At 42.6% G+C, this 21,214-nt stretch overlaps 1 protein-coding gene across 1 annotated transcript in view; it reads right to left on the bottom strand.

The window, feature by feature from the left end:
• The window catches only part of LOC126426614 (forkhead box protein A1-A-like), a 63,556-nt gene extending 42,793 nt beyond the window's left edge, over positions 1 to 20,763 (bottom strand). The window contains exons 1-3 of the mRNA XM_050088504.1: positions 20,732 to 20,763; positions 18,731 to 19,087; positions 10,363 to 10,532 (exon numbers count right to left, since the gene is read on the bottom strand). Of these exons, the coding sequence (XP_049944461.1) occupies positions 10,363 to 10,532; positions 18,731 to 19,087; positions 20,732 to 20,763 (559 nt within the window). The remainder of the gene's footprint in view (positions 1 to 10,362; positions 10,533 to 18,730; positions 19,088 to 20,731) is intronic.
• Between the last annotated feature and the right edge of the window lie 451 nt (positions 20,764 to 21,214).

Here is a 21,214-nt window from a genome sequence, read left to right as displayed (position 1 = left end):
TACATTTTACATCCTCTCACTTCGACCATCATCAGTCATTTTGCTCCCCAAATAGCAAAACTCCTTTACTACTTTAACTGTCTCATTTCCTAGTCTAATTCCCTCAGCATCACCCGACTTAATTCGACTACATTCCATTATCCCCGCTTTGCTTTTGTTGATGTTCATCTTATATCCTCCTTTCAAGACACTATCCGTTCCGTTCATCTGCTCTTCCAAGTCCTTTGTTGTCTCTGACAGAATTACAATGTCATCGGTGAACATCAAAGTTTTTATTTCTTCCCCATGTATTTTAATACCTACCCCGAATTTTTCTTTTGTTTCCTTCAAGGTTTGCTCAATATACAGGTTGAATAACATTGGGGAGAGGCTACAACCCTGTCTCACTCCCTTCCCAATCACTGCTTCCCTTTCATGTCCCTCGACTCTTATAACTGCCATCTGGTTTCTGTACAAATTGTAAATAGCCTTTCGCTCACTGTATTTTACCCCTGCCACCTTCTCCCCAATTCTATTCAATACCTCCTCATTAGTTATGTGATCTACCCATCTAATCTTCAGCATCCAATCTTTCCAGTATACTATTTTTTTTCCCCTCCGGCAGTGCAATTAAACCGTTTACTGCTCAGCATTGTTTGTGTCGACCACTCCAGGCGATGTCTTGCAGAGTGGAGTACACAGAATTACAACCGTATACAGCATGTGACTAATGATGAGACAGACATAAGCTCATTCTGTAAGACGAATGACAATGACGTTTGGTCTGTGGGGGCACCCGACTGCGTGGTTAACAGCGCCCGTACAAATTCACAACCTCTGCTCAATCCAGTCTCGCCACATTCACGAATGATGACGAAATGATGAGGACTACACAAACACCCAGTCATCTCGGGGCACGTGAAAATCCCAGACTCCTCCGGTAATCGAACCCGGTACCCCGTGCTCGGGAAGTGAGAATGCGACCGCAAGACCGTGAGCTGCAGACTGTAAGATGAACACGGTTGCTATCCTCCTACGATTTTTAAGGGAATACTGCTTTCTATGAAAAAAAACCTGATTAACGTGGCAACCGGGATTGATTGAAGGAGCTATATCACACACTGAATACTAATTATTTGCAGCCAAAAGTGCAGTTATTAGAACTCCAGTAGCAGAAAAATCTATCACCTTCAACCTTAGGATACAGTCATTTAAACCAGAGGTTAGGCTGCTACAGTATTCAATCAATTACTAACTCTGTGCGAACAGGTCTCGGAGGACTCGGTGGTACTGACCGACCACTGTGTCATCTTCAGCCTGCGGGCACCACTGTCTGGTAATATGGAAGGGTGTGAGGTCAGCACACCACAGTCCCAGCTGTTGTCAGTTTTCGGGACCAGAGATGCTACTTCTCAAACAAGTAGACCTTCGATTTGTCTCACGAGGGCCGAGTCCACCCCGCTTGCCGACAGTGCTCGACAGACCCGACCGTCACCCGTTCTGGCGTTAACCGAGCCTGGAGTGCTTAACTTGGCTGATCTTATGGCTACTGGTGATACCACTGCAGCAAGGCTGTTGGCCAATCAATTACTGATAATCAAATTTAAATAGTGGTGTTACATCTACCACAGATTTCACATTTTGTGTTGACCATCTTTTGCACTTGTCCTCTTCGACCTGTTCTTTTACTGTCCTCACAGTTTCGCCTATACAGGGTGTTACAAAAAGGTACGGCCAAACTTTCAGGAAACATTCCTCACACACAAAGAAAGAAAATATGTTATGTGGACATGAGTCCGGAAACGCTTACTTTCCATGTTAGAGCTCATTTTATTACTTCTGTTCAAATCACATTAATCATGGAATGGAAACACACAGCAACAGAACGTACCAGCGTGACTTCAAACACTTTGTTACAGGAAATGTTCAAAATGTCCTCCGTTAGCGAGGATACGTGCATCCACCCTCCGTCGCACAGAATCCCTGATGCGCTGATGCAGCCCTGGAGAATGGCGTATTGTACCACAGCCATCCACAATACGAGCACGAAGGCTCTCTACATTTGGTACCGGGGTTGTGTAGACAAGAGCTTTCAAACACCCCCATAAATGAAAGTCAAAAGGGTTGAGGTCAGGAGAGCGTGGAGGCCACGGAATTGGTCCGCCTCTACCAATCCGTCGGTCACCGAATCCGTTGTTGAGAAGCGAACGAACACTTTGACTGAAATGTGCAGGAGCTCCATCGTGCACGAACCACATGTTGTGTCGTGCTTGGAAAGGCACATGTTCTAGCAGCACAGGTAGAGTATCCCGTATGAAATCGTGATAACGTGCTCCATTGAGCGTAGGTGGAAGAACGTGGGGCCCAATCGAGACATCACCAACAATGCCTGCCCAAACGTACACAGAAAATCTGTGTTGATGACGTAATTGGAAAATTGCGTGTGGATTCTCATCAGCCCACACATGTTGATTGTGAAAATTTACAATTTGATCACGTTGGAATGATGAAACTAAAATGAGCTCTAACATGGAAATTAAGTGTTTCCGGACACATGTCCACATGACATCTTTTCTTTATTTGTGTGTGAGGAATGTTTCCTGAAAGTTTGGCCTTATCTTTTTGTGATTTGATTTGTTTTAGCACAAGTACCTACTTCTATATTATAAGTTCAACATATCAGTACGTACCCCATTGTGTTGTAAACACATTTCCACACACCTCCATTTTCTTCTTGACATATTTTCGAGCATGTCCAGTGTTACAGTGTGAACTGCAGCCTCAACACCATTGCGCAGGTCTCCGTTTGTACGAGGGTTAACTGAAAAGTAATGCCTCCACCTTTGTAACTCTTCAACAGTCGGTAGCATCGGTATGCGGCAGGTACCAGCTCATTACGTAGCCTCTTCTCTACAGCTCCAGTTGGCGGGAAGCCTCGGCATTGAACGGCTGTGTCGTTACAGTGTAAAGTATGGAACACTGTGCAGATGGTCAGTCAATGCGATTTAAGCAATGTGCAGTCATTGAATTCTTGACAGCAGAAGGTGACACCCCAAAGGAGATTCATCAGAGAATGAAAGCAGTTTTGGTGATTGTGTCGATGTAAGTGCCGTGCGTCATCGGGTGAGTAAGTTTAAAGACATTGAGGAGCGAACATCTGACCTGCGTGACAAACAAAGAGTTGGACATCCTGCGACAGCAACCACCGAGTTTAACTAATAAAATGTTGACAGGTTGATTCGGGACTATTTTCGTATCACTCAGAGAGATATTGCAAGCACAACCAGCACTTCAAAAGAACGTGTGGGTCACATTATTGCTTTGCTCGGCTATCGGATAATCTGTGCACGGTGGGTACCCCGGATGCCACGACAGCAGAACTTCAGAGACTCAATCTCACCACCGTACAGCATCCTGCATACAGGCCAGATTTAGCACCGTCTGACTTCCAACTGTTCCCGATAATGAAAGATGATCTGCGGGGACATCATTATGCTTCTGATCGAGACATTGAGAGAACTGTGAGACTGTGGTTGTGGAAATGCAGTGTCTACTTCTCGAATGAGATTTTCACTCTACAGCAGAGTGTGCACTGATATGAAACTTCCTGGCAGATTAAAACTGTGTGCCAGACCGAGACTCTAACTCGGGACCTTTGCCTTTTGTGGGCAAGTGCTCTACCATCTGAGCTACCCGAGCACGACTCACGCCCCGTCCTCACAGCTTTACTTCTGCCAGTATCTCGTCTCCTACCTTCTGTGTCTACTTCTTCCGTGACAGCTTCAGAAAACTTGTTCATCATTGGCAGAAATGTGTCCAATTGGGTGGTGATTATGTGGAAAAGTGAATATTGGTAATTAAAGATCACATACTAGGGATTATTTCTGCATTTGACTTATTAAAATATTCCCATCCAAACCCAATTAATGAAGATGGAGGCATTACTTTTCATTTGACCCTTGTAGCATAACAATGTGGAGATACGTACGCATTATTGACTCCCCATAAGGAGTTATTAGGTGTGGTGAGGTCAGTACCTCTTGGTAGATATTTCAATGGAGATGTTGGGCCCCTTTTCCTCAGGCTGAGGTATTAACCATGTTTGTAAAATGTGTAAATAACTTGCACCATTCACAGTCACTTAACAAAAGTAGATATGATATACCTGGCAGTATCATTCTGTGAGGTGGGTTCCTTTCCAACTCAACTGTATGAAGAAGATTCTCTTGGCCCAAACGACAATATTTCTACCACATTAGTTGCAATACACAATACATACATCTGAAAGCATATCCTTTGCACGGTTCACTGCATTTGGAAACTGAGTAAACAAAGCACAGCACGCTAAGACGCACTCATTCCGGTCTCTATCTGATAACTTGTTTACGAGCATCGGTCAAAAAGGTCTAATATTAAGGTCTTTTTTCATGTCATCTTGCACTGTCGTCCTCGGTATACCGACATTTACATGTCGATTTCACAGGAGATTGTTTAACTGAAGCAGAGACTCCGGCACATTACTTCTTCTCGTGTCTCCTTTCTTCCGCTCAGCAGCGTATCTTTACAAAACTGCCAAAAAATAGCCTCATCAAATCTTTCTTGGAATGCTCCCATAATCTGTCTGATTGCCTGCTCCGTGTGTTGTCGTTCGACCAACCACAAATTTGTCGCTAAGTGTTTCTCAACAGGGTAATTATGACCACCCTCATCTGCTGTGGCTACAAATTAAAACTCAGCTGCAACTGTGAATATTGAAACATGTAAACATGAATTACAACGGTTGATTCCAACAACTGATAGAAAGTAACATAGCTATTAACCAGCATACTAACATACTATAATAAACAGGGGTTACTGGGATACACCTATAGTGTGATGGCAACAAGGTGCTTCTGTTTTCTGCTGTAAAAACACACCAATTTTGCACTTAGTGACACATATTGTCCATATAACACCATAAACATTATCCTTAAGAATAAATGTGAGAAAAATCCCTTTTACAAGTGAATGTGACATTGGTCTTTCACAGTTTCCAGGAAACAGGAGAAATAGCATATATTTCTACATGGACCACAGATGATGTTCCAAAGTCGTGTTACATTTAAACAAATGTCACTGCCCACTTCCCATTTATGAGAAGGAAATATGATCACGATAAAATAGTAAAGTAGCATTAAACAGGGATTAAGTCACCAAACACATACCATACACTGTTGTTTTGTTTCACTTTTGTGCACTGTTGAACAGAGAGGTGTGCGATTTGAGTAATTGGCAAGGTGTGACGGCAAGTGACACCTTCACCTGCTGTGGGCGGAGCCTCTTGTGTTTTGATGTCACAGCTCAGTGGTGTCTTGACTGTCAACGAGCAGACAGTCTCACCAAGAATGTAAACAGCAATGAACAAAGGAAGCTCTAAAATGAAAAGTTAATTACTTCTCGTTGAGCCTCCATGGCGGACTTTGTATTTAATTTATATTGTATCCGTTACGAAGTAATGGTTATCTGTATACCCACCGAAACAGATACAAGACATGTTGTTGTTGTTGTGGTCTTCAGTCCTGAGACTGGCCCGATGCAGCTCTCCATGCTACTCTATCCTCTGCAAGCTTCATCATATCCCAGTACCTACTGCAACCTACATCCTTCTGAATCTGCTTAGTGTATTCGTCTCTTGGTCTCCCTTTACGATTTTTACCCTCCACGCTGCCCTCCAATGCTAAATTTGTGATCCCTTGATGCCTCAAAACATGTCCTACCAACCGATCCCTTCTTCTAGTCAAGTTGTGCCACAAACTTCTCTTCTCCCCAATCCCATTCAATACCTCCTAATTATTTATGTGATCTACCCATCTAATCTTCAGCATTATTCTGTAGCACCACATTTCAAAAGCTTCTATTCTCCTCTTGTCCAAACTATTTATCGTCCACGTTTCACTTCCATATGTGGCTACACTCCATACAAATACTTGCAGAAACGACTTCCTGACACTTAAATTTATACTCGATGTTAACAATTTCTCTTCTTCAGAAACACTTTCCTTGCCATTCCCAGTCTACATTTTATATCCTCTCTACTTTGACCATCATCAGTTATTTTGCTCCCCAAATAGCAAAACTCCTTTACTACTTTAATTGTCTCATTTCCTAGTCTAATTCCCTCAGCATCACCCGACTTAATTCGACTACATTCCATTATCCTCGTTTTCCTTTTGTCAATGTTCATCTTATATCCTCCTTTCAAGACACTGTCCATTCCGTTCAACTGCTCTTCCAAGTCCTTTGCTGTCTCTGACAGGATTACAATGTCATCGGCGAACCTCAACGTTTTTATTTCTTCTCCATGGATTTCAATTCCTACTCAAAATTTTTCTTTTATTTCCTTTACTGCTTGCTCAATATACAGATTGAATAACATCGGGGAGAGGCTACAACCCTGTCTTACTCCCTTCCCAACCACTGCTTCCCTTTCATGTCCCACGACTCTTATAACTGCCATCTGCTTTCTGTACAAATTGTAAATAGCATTTCGCTCCCTGTATTTTACCCTGCCACCTTTAGAATTTGAAAGAGAGTATTGCAGTCAACATTGTCAAAAGCTTTCTCTAAGTCTACAAATGCTAGAAACATTGGTTTTTGCCTTTCCTTAATCAATTTTCTAAGATAAGTTGTAGGGTCAGTATTGCCTAACTTGTTCCAAAATTTCTACGGAATCCAAACTGATCTTCCCCGAGGTTGGCTTCTACCAGTTTTTCCATTCGTCTGTAAAGAATTTGCGTTAGTATTTTGCAGCCGTGACTTATTAAACTGACAATTCGGTAATTTTCACATGTCAACACCTGCTTTCTTTGAGATTGGAATTATTATATTCTTCCTGAAGTCTGAGGGTATTCCGCCTGTCTCGTACATCTTGCTCACCAGATGGTAGAGTTTTGTCAGGACTGGCTCTCCCAAGGCCGTCAGTAGTTCTAATGGAATGTTGTCTACTCCCGGGGCCTTGTTTCGACTCAGGTCATTCGATGCTCTGTCAAACTCTTCACGCAGTATCGTATCTCCCATTTCATCTTCATCTACATCCTCTTCCATTTCCCTAATATTGTGCTCAAGTACATCGCCCTTGTACAGACCCTCTACAGGGCTATTACAAATGATTGAAGCGATTTCATAAATTCACTGTAGCTCCATTCATTGACATATGGTCACGACACACTACAGATACGTAGAATAACTCATAAAGTTTTGTTCGGCTGAAGACGCACTTCAGGTTTCTGCCGCCAGAGCGCTCGAGAGCGCAGTGAGACAAAATGGCGACAGGAGCCGAGAAAGCGTATGTCTTGCTTGAAATGCACTCACATCAGTCAGTCATAACAGTGCAACAACACTTCATTCAAGACGAAGTTCAACAAAGATCCACCAACTGCTTGTTGTGGATTGGCAAGAGAGCCAACCTACTATGAGAGGAAGCCAAAAGTCACGCGTTTTAGCTCACGCAGGCTGGCGTGAGGTCTGGAACAGGTCAAGGAAATGAGACTAACAAAGAACATACGTAGCTGCTGGAATACTTAATTTTAATCCATAATTGGTGAACATCGCTCTTGACGGTACATGTTTTACAGCATCATTAGTAACTGGTAATGGCGCCTTGCTAGGTCGTAGCAAATGACTTAGCTGAAGGCTATGCTAACTATCGTCTCGGCAAATGAGAGCGTAATTTGTCAGTGAACCATCGCTAGCAAAGTCGGCTGTACAACTGGGGCGAGTGCTAGGGAGTCTCTCTAGACCTGCCGTGTGGCGGCACTCGGTCTGCAATCACTGACAGTGGCGACACGCGGGTCCGACGTATACTAACGGACCAAGGCCGATTTAAAGGCTACCACCTAGCAAGTGTGATGTCTGGTGGTGACACCACACTGCTAACTCCATTCGGCGATGGTATGTGCAGTTTAAAGCTTCTGGATGCCTCTGTAAGGGGAAATCAATGGGTCAGCCTGCAGTGAGCGAAGAAACGGTTGAACGCGTGCGGGCAAGTTTCACGCGTAGCCCGCGGAAGTCGACGAATAAAGCAAGCAGGGAGCTAAACGTACCACAGCCGACGGTTTGGAAAATCTTACGGAAAAGGCTAAAGCAGAAGCCTTACCGTTTACAATTGCTAGTACAAACCCTGACACCCGATGACAAAGTCAAACGCTTTGAATTTTCGGCGCGGTTGCAACAGCTCATGAAAGAGGATGCGTTCAGTGCGAAACTTGTTTTCAGTGATGAAGCAACATTTTTTCTTAATGGTGAAGTGAACAGACACAATGTGCAAATCTGGGCGGTAGAGAATCCTCATGCATTCGTGCAGCAAATTCGCAATTCACCAAAAGTTAACATGTTTTGTGCAATCTCATGCTTTAAAGTTTACGGTCCCTTTTTCTTCTGCGAAAAAAACGTTACAGGACACGTGTATCTGGACATGCTGGAAAATTGGCTCACGCCACAACTGGAGACCGACAGCGCCGACTTCATCTTTCAACAGGATGGTGCTCCACTGCACTTCCATCATGATGTTCGGCATTTCTTAAACAGGAGATTGGAAAACCGACGGATCGGTCGTGGTGGAGGTCAAGATCAGCAATTCATGTCATGGCCTCCACGCTCTCCCGACTTAACCCCATGCGATTTCTTTCTGTGGGGTTATGTGAAAGATTCAGTGTTTAAACCTCCTCTACCAAGAAACGTGCCAGAACTGTGAGCTCGCATCAACGATGGTTTCGAACTCATTGATGGGGACATGCTGCGCCGAGTGTAGGAGGAACTTGATTATCAGCTTGATGTCTGCCGAATCACTGAAGGGGCACATATCGAACATTTGTGAATCCCTAAAAAAACTTTTTAAGTTTTTTTATGTGTGTGCAAAGCATTGTGAAAATATCTCAAATAATAAAGTTATTGTAGAGCTGTGAAATCGCTTCAATCATTTCTAATAACCCTGTATATACTCCTTCCACCTTTCTGCTTTCCCTTCTTTGCTTAGAACTGGGTTTCCATCTGAGCTCTTGATATTCATACAAGTGGCTCTCTTTTCTCCAAAGGTCTCTTTAATTTTCCTGTAGGCAGTGTCTATCTTATCCATCGTGAGATAACCCTCTACATCGTTACATTTGTTGTCTAGCCATCCCTGCTTAGCCATTTTGCACTTCCTGTCGATCTCATTTTTGAGACAGTTGTATTCCCTTTTGCCTGCTTCATTTACTGCATTTTTTATATTTTCTTCTTCCATCAATTAAATTCAATATTTCTTCTGTTACCCAAGGATTTCTACTAGCCCTCGTCTTTTTACCTACTTGATCCTCTGCTGCCTTCACTACTTCATCCCTCAGAGCTACACATTCTTCTTCTACTGTATTTCTTTCCTCCATTCTTGTCAATTGTTCCCTTATGCTTTCCCTGAAATTCTGTACAACCTCTGGTTTAGTCAGTTTATCCAGGTCCCACCTCCTTAAATTCCCACCTTTTTGCAGTTTCCTCAGTTTTAATCTACAGTTCATAACCAATATATTGTGGTCAGAGTCCACATCTTCCCCTGGAAATGCCTTACAATTTAAAACCTGTTTCCTAAATCTCTGTCTTACTATTATATAATCTATCTGATCCCTCTTAGTATCTCCAGGATTCTTCCATGTATACAACCTTCTTTTATGATTATTGAACCAAGTGTTAGCTATGATTAAGTTATGCTCTGTGCAAAATTCTACCAGACGGCTTCCTCTTTCATTTCTCACCCCCAAATCCATATTCACCCACTATGTTTCCTTCTCTCCCTTTCCCTACTCTCGAATTCCAGTCACCCGTGACTATTAAATTTTCGTCACCCTTCACTACCTGAATAATTTCTTTTATCTCATCATACATTTGATCAATTTCTTCATCATCTGCAGAGCTAGGTGGGCATATAAACTTGTACAACTGTAGTAGGCGTGAGCTTCGTGTCTATCTTGGCCACAATAATGCGTTCACTATGCTGTTTGTAGTAGCTTACCTGCACTCTTATTTTTTATTCATTATTGACTTCCACATAAACAAGATAATTAACAGTGAGCGAGTTACATTAATGCATGGTAAGACAGGTGACAGACCAAATGTGAGTGTTCCGACTAAGCTCAAACATGTAAGAAAAGGGTATAAAAACATTTCACCAGACATTAGCTAGATTATGTAAGGGTATATCAGCAGGCCACCAACAGTCATTCCACTCGACAATGGCGAATGTGCACTCATTTGAAAGCTTGTGGTTTTCCAACCATTTGATGCAGCTAGAAGCCCAAGAAATTTTATATTTTTATGAGTGACGAGTTCCAGAAGACAGAACGAGGCGACGTCACGTCCGGCCGCCCCACCACTCACCGAGCACCCAGTAGTTGCCCTTCTCCTTTCTACCCTTCTGCAGCACTTTGACGAAGCACTTGTGGAGTGACAGGTTGTGCCGGATCGAGTTCTGCCACGCCTTCTTGCTGTGTTCGAAGTAAGGGAAGCGGCTCGTGATGTAGGCGTAGATCTCGGACAGCTTCGCCTTCCTGTCAGACAGACAACAGCACACGGCTCAGAGCGCATCATCTGAAAGAGACACCGAGTCGGAAGTACTGGCGAAGGGCGATTTTTGCCACATTCGATATGGGTGTCTGACATGTCACTTTCAAAATCATATTTAAAAATACAAGGAAAAGATGATAACAGTAACAACCCATTTCTTATAATGTTATTTATTTATATACATAAGACTGTTACTGGTTTTGAACTGACAGGTTCATCATCAGACGACTTGTTCACTGTAAATTTCTTTGTTACTTTGTATTAGCTTTCACTTTTTATTCCCCCACATGATGAAATTTCCTGGGAGTGGTCCACTGTGCAATGTTGTAACATTTATTTTTGTACATCTGTTCCTTATCACTGAAGTAATACTTTATAAGAAACTGGCTGTTTTATTCATTTATCTTAATTTTAATCAGTTCTCTTTTAAAATCAACAGTAAGCAATGGAATGTTTGTAGACTGTAAATTCCTACTGTCACATCAATGTATATATCAAAATATGCCTGAAACAGAATATCTTTGGTATTATTATTGTTGTGATATTGGCATCTTTGTATACATACTTATATGTGACCAAACCTATTGGTGTGTGAGTGCTGCTTCAGATTATGTGCGTACATATACATAAAGAAAGTGCTTCATGCAGTGCTCGTTGGTGCACGATCAGAGGCAGTCTGCACTGGAACATAATGGCACAGAATTTTCGACAGCACCACCACCCCAATTTTCATCATCTGGGAGAACAAAAGTGAAAGCTAATATAAAGTAATGAAAAATGTATGTTAACAGAACAAGCCATCTGATTACGAACCTGTTGCTTAGAAACCTGTAATGATGCTATTTACATAGACAAATAGCATTATAAAAAGTGGTTGATTGGGGTTATCTTCTCTGTAAGAGTAAACCTGTATTTTGTACACAGCCACAAAGTCAGAATATCAGTTTTTGAGAAAATATTAAAAAAAAAATTGATTGCTACTCACCTTAAAGGTGACACAATGAGTTGCAGACAGACATAACAAAAAGACAGTTACACTTTAGCTTTTGGCCAAAACCTTCTTCAGGAGAGGAACCCCACATACATCCATTCGCACAAGCAAGCACACCACACGCACACATGACCACCACCTCCGGCATCTCTGGCCAAAATGCAGCTCTCACATGGAAAGAAAGCAGCAATCTGGAGGGGGAGGAGAAGGGGGAGTGACAGCAGTGTACAGGTGGGGGAGAGAAGTAAGTGCTGTCTGGTGGAGTGTGCAGCGACTAGAATGCAAACAGGAAGTTGTGAGGCATAGAGGTGGGGAAAAAAGGAGCATAAAAGTGAGGAGTGGGAAAGATGGGTGGGAGATGAGAATGGGGAGGAGGTGATAGGACAGAGAGGGTGGAAACTGTTGGACGGAGGGTGTGGGGACACCACGATACCACAGGTTGGGGCCGGGATAATTACGGGAGCGGAGACTGTATTGTAAGAACAACTCCCAAATCCGCAGTTCAGAAAAGCTGGTGGTGGAGGGAAGGATCCAGATGTTTCAGATAGTGAAGCAGCCATCGAATTCAAATACATTGTGTTCAGCTTCATGTTGTGCCACTGTGTGGTCTACTTTGCTCTCGGCCTCAGTTTAGCGGTGACTGTTCATCCTGGTAGATGGCTGGCTCGTAAACACACCAACACAAAGATATGTGCAATGATTGTGTGGTAGAAGGAAAGAACTGTAGGAGAAGACAGATTGGAGTAAGTTCAACAAATAATTTAGGAGATTTAAAAAAAAAAAAAAAAAAACCCACTTGAACGACTACAGATAAGACTTTGGCATTCACAGGTGATGTACACTAGTATGTTCAGCAGAAATGATTATCATTTGAATCACATCAGCCCAGTTGTTCAACGTCTACACAGATACTGTGGCACAACAGCACCTACCAGTAAAAAACAGCTGCGGCTCTTGTCAGAATAAACCAAAGGTAATGGATCAGTGTGACACGGGCAGACTTGCAGGATGTCTCGCAGACATATGTGCGAACCGTACTGTCAAATCACAGAGCTGAAACAGGGCACATTACTGACATGAGAGAATGTGATACATCCATCCAGGAAACTGTTGCTCATGTGGGACAAAGATTTTCAGCAGTGCAATGTGTGTGTGCAGAATGGTTCACAGAAGGCCACAGAACATGACAAGATGGGTCAGATCGAACCACCCAGTCCAGTCTACCTCCCTCCCACACCCCTCACCCCTTCTGAGAAGATAAACACATCATCTAAAGAGCATTGCAGGACAGATCTGCAGCCTCCTCGGCTCTAGTGGAACACATTGCACACTATCAGGGGTGAAAATCCATCACCATTCATTATGGCACAGGTTATGTGCACTTTGTCCACTTCTCTGCCTACCTTTGATCAACGTGCCGAAACATGCTACACAGCAGCGGTGTAAGGAATGGCATCACTGGGGACAGAAATGGCATCAGATAGTGTTTTCTGTCACATCCAGGTTCTGTCTGGAAATGACGGCCACATTTTGCTTCACTGCCGGGCGGAGCGGCATCACAGTGACTGCATTCGCAAAAGACGTACGGCGCCATATCGAGGCCTTACGGTGTAAGGTGCTATAGGGTACAATAACAAATCACAGTGGGTGCGCGTTCAGGGCACTGTGGCCGATGTGAGCTATGTGAATAATATCCTGCACAACATCCCAGACCCCAGTTTTCAGCAAGACAATGCTCGAAGACGTGTTGCTGCACAAACATGTGCCTTCTTGGTGTCACAGGAAGTCAGTGTTTTCCTCTGGCCCTCCAGATTGCCAGACTTTTTGCCAATTGAAAATGTATGGGACATAGTGAAACAACGGGTGCAGTGCTGTGTCCCAATCCCAACACCACAGGTGAACTTTGGAACCAGGTGAATGCAGGACGGAGGGCTATACCACAAGATGCCATTGGCACCTTATACACGTCAATGCCACCACATATGGAACAACCTATCAGGGTCTATGTTCGTCCTTGTGCCTGCTAGGCAATAGGACAACATGCTGGCCTGAGGTGACTGAAATGATAATCATTTCTGCAGAACATACTATTGTACATGTTCTGTGAATACGAACATCCTAGCTCCAGTCATGCAAGGTGTTCTGCGTTTTTGAACTTGAGTGTACAATTCATCATATCAGCCCCTTAAACAGTTCAGTTTCATTATATATTGGGAACAATGAGTTTACCTTTGTAAGATGAAACCAGTTTACATTCCTACACTCAGAGTTGACGAGATTTGGAATACACTCATTTCAGCGTGGCCCAACAGTGAGAGTTTTCAGCCGACTGAGACAAACAAGAATTTGTTATATTGTAAACACATTGTCCTTAAATACAATGCTGCAAACTTGAAAAGTCCCTTTGAGTGTGAAACACTCAGCACTCTTATGTTCTGTATGTGCCTCACACTCCGCTCAACCTTTCGATTACCACTTTTAGAGCCTCACGTACGAAAGAATAAGTTTCAGTTTTTGTGCATACTCCTTTCCTGAAGTCAACAGCAAATTATGTGCATTGCTCTCTTGTATGTCGCTTTCAAAAAACTTTGAAAATAACTGGTAGCCATGACATTTGCCAGTATCCATAAAGGAACTTCAGAAGTGGTATAAATTTAATGTATATCCACACAAGGAAGATATATATTAATGCAATCAGTGAGATCATCACACTTTCTTGCAAGAATTACATACAGCAAGATGACTTCTATAAAAGGAAACAGATGCAACAGTATAGCAAAAAAGGATTAATAAGCTGCCAAGTCTAGAGAAACGCTGCGTATGTGCGAAAAACGAATGATACTGGGGGAGTAAAAGACCAAACAGACTGATCAAGTAAGGAATTATGACAGGCCGTAACAAGTCGGTGAGAAAGTATGTCTAATAAAGAGTAGGAAGAAATAATGAGTAACAGAGCCCAGTATGTTGTCCCTGACAGCGAGTGTTTATCAGGCACAGAGGTGCCCCAGGGAAATATGATAGGACCATTGCTATTTTCTGTATTTTAAATGACCTGGCAGACAGGATGGGTACAATCATCTCTGATGATGCTGTGGTGTACATGAAAGTGTCAAAGTTGTATGACTTGGACAAAATTTCTAGTGGGTGTCACGAACGGTAGCTAGCTGTAAATGTAGAAAAATGTAAGTTAATGCAGGCAAATAGGAAAAATTAACCCGTATTGTTCGGAGACAGGATTAGTAGTGTCCCGCTCGACACAGTCAGGTTGTTTAAATATGTAGGCGTAATGTTGCAAAACAATATAAAATGGAATGAGGATGTGAGGATTGTAGTAGTGGAGGTGAATAGTCAACTTCGGTTTGTTGGGAGACTGTTAGGGAAGTGTAGTTCATCTGTAAAGGCGATCACATACAGGATGTTGGTGCAACCTATTGCTGAGTATTGCTGAAGTGTTTGTGATCAGTACCTGATCAGACTGAAAGAAGACACTGAAGCGATTCAGAGTCGGGTGGCTATATTTGTTACCAGTAGGTTCAACCAAGTGTTACGGAGATGATTTGTGAGATCAAGTGGGAATCCTTGGAGGGAAGGCAACGTTTCTTTTGAGAAACACTATTGAGAAAATTTAGAGAATTGGCATTTGGAGCTGATTGCTGAACTATTCTACTGCCACCAACGTACATTGCATGTAAGTACCACGAAAATAAAATTCGAGAAATTAGGGCTCATACAGACGCATACAGATAGTTGTTTCTCCCTCCCTCTATCTGTCAGTGGAACAGGAAAGGACATTACCAGCTGTGGTAAAGGGTACCCTCTGCCGTGCACAATAATGAGGCTTGCAAGAGTATGTATATATATATGTAGAATATAATAGAGGGAAACATTCCATGCGGGAAAAATATAAATAAAAAACAAAGATGCTCTGACTTACCAAACGAGAAAGTGCTGGTAGATAGGCACAATAAAAAACACAAACACTCACACAAATTTCGAGCTTTCGCAACCCAAGGTTGCTTCATAAGCAAAGAGGGAAGGAGAGGGAAAGACAAAAGGATGTGGGTTTTAAGGGAGAGAGTAAGCAGTCATTCCAATCCCAGGAGCGGAAAGACTTACCTTAGGGGGAAAAAAGGACAGGTATACACTCGCGCGTGCGCGCACACACACACACACACACACACACACACACACACACACACACACACCCATCCCCACATATACAGACACAGGCACACATATGTAAATTCAAAGAGGTTGGGCAGAGATGTCGGTTGAGGCAGAAGTACAGAGGCAAAGATGTTGAATGACAGGTGATGTACGAGGGACAGCAACTTACCCACCACGCCTCAACCTCCGCTAATTTCAAGTTGCCGCCCCTCGTACATCACCTGTCATTCAACAAAATCTTTGCCTCTGTACTTCCGCCTCAACTGTCATCTCTGTCCAAGCTCTTTGAATTTACATATGTCTGCCTGTGTCTGTATATGTGCAGATGGATATGTGTGTGTGTGTGTGTGTGTGTGTGTGTGTGTGTGTGTGTGTGTGTGTGTGTGTGTGAGTGTATACTTGTCCTTTTTCCCCCTAAGGTAAGTCTTTCCGCTCCCGGGATTGGAATGACTCCTTACCCTCTCCCTTAAAATCCACATCCTGTCGTCTTTCCCTCTTCTTCCCTGTATTCTGATGAAGCAACCTCGGGTTGCGAAAGCTTGAAATTTGTGTGAGTGTTTGTGTTTTTTATTGTGCCTATCTACCAACACTTTCTCGTTTGGTAAGTCACAGCATCTTTGTTTTTTGTATAAATGTGAATGTAGATGTAGACAAACAAAATGGAATGATTGTCCACATATTACACGGGTCATTGGGGAAAACTGCAGTTGATGGGATGGTGGAGCCATACAGGTAGGCCTAGATATGAGAATGCAAGGCAGACAGAAAGTAATGAGGAGTAGCAGCTGCAAAAACGGCAGTAAATTTAACATCAAAGCTGGGGACTACAAAGAAGGTGACGTGAAGTAATTCTGCTACCTCTGAATCAAAATATCGCATGACGGACAAAGAATGACGGACATAAAAAAGCAGACAAAAGGGTCATTCCTGACCAATGATAGTATCAAACATAAGTTTTAATTTGAGGTCGAAATTTATGTGAACGCACATTTGAAACAAAGCATGCATGGAAGTCAATAATGAACAGTGAGGAAACTGGTACAGAAGAAGTGAACACATGCATTTGAGATGTGGAGCTGTAGAAGGATGATGAAAATTGGGTAGACTGAAAGGATGAGAGATGCGGAGTTCCTGTGCAGAATCAGTGAGATACATTTGGAAAATGTCGACAAGAAGGAAGAACACGATGATAAGTCATATTAAGTATAAAGGGGGTAGCTCTGATGGTGCTGGAGGGACTTGTGAATGGTTAGAAGTAAATGGGAAAAAAGAAATTCCAATATTTCCACTAAACAAATGAGGACATTGGGTGGACGTGCTGCTCTGAAATGAAGAGGACGGTTCAGGAGAGCAAGTCGGGAGGATCACATTCAACCAGTCAGACGACTGAAGACAGAAAAAAAGGATCGACCCAAAATTATGGTTGATGATGCAAACACCATTAACTTATGTCTACCGTATGAGCACGATACAGTGCATCGGCAAAGTCTCTGCAGCAGCGAGCTCGGCACATCTCGCCTTGCGGGGCGTGTAAGACTGGCAGCACGTTTATGTCACTCTGAGCTAGGGGCTGGGATTCACTGCTAGTGGCTGCAGTCACGGTGGGAGACGGGATTCAACAGTATTACAATTAAAACAATAAAATTAATTATATTAATTACAACTAAATACACTGTACTCACCAGTATCACATTAAGTGCTGCAAATGTTTTTCTCTTTCTTGAAACCACAGTTTATCACGTTTACATTTATTTGCGGATACCTTTACCAATGTTTCACATGTAACCGACTTCAGACAATCAATTATCGCCGTCTTCAATTCATCTGTTGTCTTTGGGTTAAATTGATACGGAAATGTTTCACCCACCGCAGTGGAAATAGTTGGGCGGAGACAGATCTGGTGAGCAGAGATCTTTCAAAATTACTCTGTCTCCGAGCACTTCATCTAAAAATCATAGGAACTAGTATGCCGTGTGAGCAGTAGCATTGTCTTTTCGGAAAACTGAATCACTGGTCTCATTTTCATTCAGCAGGACAATAAATAGATAAATTATATGGGAACAGTAGCCAATGGAATGGGTCCCCAGTATCAAAAATGATTGGCCCTATAATTAGTGCTCACATTATGGTAAGCCACACGCTGATTTTCTCAATGTAGAGTGGCATTTCCCTTAAGGCATATGGATTTTATTGTGACCAAATTCTTGCATTTATGGGATTAATGTAGTCAGATAGGTAAAACCATGCCTTATCAGTGAAAAAGGTTCAATCTGAAACACTAACTCCATACAGTTTAACAAATCGCCGAAACCACTCACAATACGCTATTTTCTTTGCACGGTCCGAGCAATGTAAATGTTGCGCAGGAGTAATTTTACACGGATAAATCCCCACTTCTTCGGTTGCAGCCTTATGTGCTGTTGTACAAGAGACTCTAGCCTCTTGTAATCATCCCCTCACTGATTTTGTTGGACTCCATGAGGTGATATCTAAAATGCTGCCAAGGTCCCATTCTGTTAAAATTTTGGGCCCACCAGTTTGTGGTGCATCACGAACTGAACTTGTTGTCGGGAATTTGTGAATGAAACCACATACAGTGTTACAATGCAGTCACCTCAAAGCAGGAAAATGCAAACTAAATTGCTGCCTCACAGGCTCCAAAAGTTTCCTCCTGTACGGGAAACGTCTTCCACTGAAAACACTCTCTCTGCACAGTAAACATTCTCACTCGACTTACGCAAGACCTAGACAGAAACAAAACTAACAGCTGCTATGCACATGCAACATGACTGCCCCCACTCCACTACTGCAGGGCCACAGAACGTGCAGTAAAGACTCGAATGTGCAGACAAAGACTCGAATGTGCTGTCAACCTGTAAGGTGAGACCCGTGATCCTCCCTGCTGAGTGGAGACTTTGCTGATATACGGTACTGTGGGTAGTGCTGAACTATGATAGCAAATTTTAAGGAAGATATAGTGTATTTTAATGAAGAGATTTAGCACTATGTTGCATTGCTACCAACCTGTGAGGTGACTGTGCTATGGCCATAGCAATGAGTGCCTTGTACGAGAACGGCGGCCTCTTTTCGGCAGTGCTGGCCGAGTCAGTGTTTCCCGTGTGCTGTTCCTCTCCCACTCCGGTGGCAGCATCGCTCACCGTGGTGCCACCACCGTTTATACCGGTGCTGCTGCCGTCGGCGTTCGCGGTGCCGTCGGATCCGGAGGTCGAAGTGGCGGCCGTGCTCGTCGACACCGTCTCGTCCAGTGCCGGGGTGTAGCCCTCGCTGTGGCCGTTGTCAGTGTGGAGCGAGTTGGCAGCATCCTTGCCAGTGCTGTCAACATTGGAGACTGACGGACTGGGTGTGGTCAGGGGGGCAGTGCTGTTTTAGGATAACAGAGACAGTGTTCAGTGGAATTGTAATGTTCAGTAGATGCTGCCATGGAATATCCCAGACCAGTCACTACAAATAACTACAATAATTTATAATAATCATAACTACAATAATAATGATCACCACAACACCAGCGGAAGTAATGTCCATCATAAAATCATTAAAACAAACAATTGTAGTGGTTACGACAACATATCAACATCTTTGATTAAACAGTGCAGTTCTGAGTTTAGTGACATTTTAAGTTATTTATGTGACCTATTTTTTGTAGTGGAACATTTCCTGAATGGCTTAAATATGCTGAAGTTATGCCTTTGTACAAGAAAGGAGATAAAGAAATACCATCATCAAACTTCTGTCCAGTTTCATTTTTGCCCACACTCTCCAGAATTTTAGAAAATATAATATACAGTCATCTCCTTAACTTCTTGACCACAAAAAAATATTTCCGAGGTATATTTTGTGAACTGTCAAATAACAATATCCTTTTAAGCAAATTAGAATATTACAATGTAACAGGAAAATTGCAAAATTGTTCAAATCCTGCGAACACATTCTACTCCGTTGACATATTTCTTAGCAGAACTGACTGATGCTTGTATGCTATTTTTAACATCACCATAATATGAATGTTGTGTACAATATGATTTCTGTACAAATTTTGTGCAGTAATGTGATCCTCGAAAATAAGTGCTGTAAAATGTTTTTGTTTGATCATGCGTGACTACAATAGCCTAAAAATTATCATATGCACCTATGTGTAGTGAACATTTAATATTTGGTGACAAGTTTCATATACTTTTAAATGTAACACTGCCTAAGTTGTTGTTTTTTCTTTCTTTTTTTTCCCCAAGGGAGATTTCATTCGGGCTCTGTGGAAGGTACATTAGCATATCTGTTCTTATTTTGTAAATAGTTATTGCGTATTCTGGTTTTCTGACGTGTTCGACATCCCAGAGGATCTCCTCACTATGGATCAGTTGGAACAAAAAGTAAATCTGATCTAAAGGTATAAGAAGCTCTATACTGGTTACAGTAAGATGTTCAAGTGGAAATATGAAGAATACTTGGAACTGAGGCCAAAATGAATGAGTTACTACAAGACTCTAAAATGACTGAGAAACTTCAGCAGAGGCAGGGGAAAATACGGTGTTCTCCCCAAAATCATGGAGTGATTAAAAATTAGATTTTTTTCACCCACTGAGCAGAGTAATACATTACCTGACCAATCCTGGACCATATACCACGTATCTGAAAAAAACTGTGAGGCAAATGAATGAAACTTGCACTTGAAGCAGTGTGGGCACTCCGAAGTACATGCTGTAAGACTTGACGGGTAACATATCACTTTGAAGAAAGCGGTGTGTTACTTCCTCTGTCTCTCTACCCGACGAAGGACAGTCGTGGCCTCGAACAAACTGTTTTGTTGTTTACAAGTATGTGTTTGTTTTGGGCCACATACTGCGTGGGAAATTTTGTTTCTTTTCTGCACGTTGTGAGAGCAAAAGTGCACGCAGCATATCTGCAAGGTCGGAGCAATGAGCACCTGGGTTCCTGCCATACGGAGACACCTGATTGTGGGGACAGTTATTCCGTGAAAATGTCAACCCACTTCAGAGATCTGCTGTGTACCACAGCACCTTGACATGCAAAATAATGGTCATGATGCCACTCGTCAAGGGACACTCGTAGCAGACGGACAGAGCAAAATGAAAAGGGCATATACGAGGGTTGGAACTTAAATAGTGACAACTATTTATTCACACCGATAGAAAAGTGTTATGTATTTGCATCTGTTACTGTCCTTCAAAGTAGTCACCAGTGTTGTGTAGAACCCTTTGCCAGTGATGTGGAAGGCATAGTATACCGTTAGCAGAGCCTGTTCTGTTGATGGTGTGAGTGGAGCGGCCTAAAGTTATGGTGATTATGAAGGAACCATCCTGACAATGCCTGTAGCAATTTAGGGAAATCACGGAAAACCTAAATCTGCTCGGCTAGACTGAACCATTGTCAAATGTTGATGGTGTTAGGACAGCAACCAGCCACAAATTTACTTTCAATTCCTTTATTCAAAGGATACTGTTACCATTGTGATTCATCCTTAGATGGTTTACA

The sequence above is a fragment of the Schistocerca serialis genome, chromosome 11 (genome assembly GCF_023864345.2).
Source record: "Schistocerca serialis cubense isolate TAMUIC-IGC-003099 chromosome 11, iqSchSeri2.2, whole genome shotgun sequence".
NCBI lineage: Eukaryota > Metazoa > Arthropoda > Insecta > Orthoptera > Acrididae > Schistocerca > Schistocerca serialis.
Note: the sequence above shows the minus strand (reverse complement) of the source record. Positions and strands in the feature narration are given on the sequence as shown.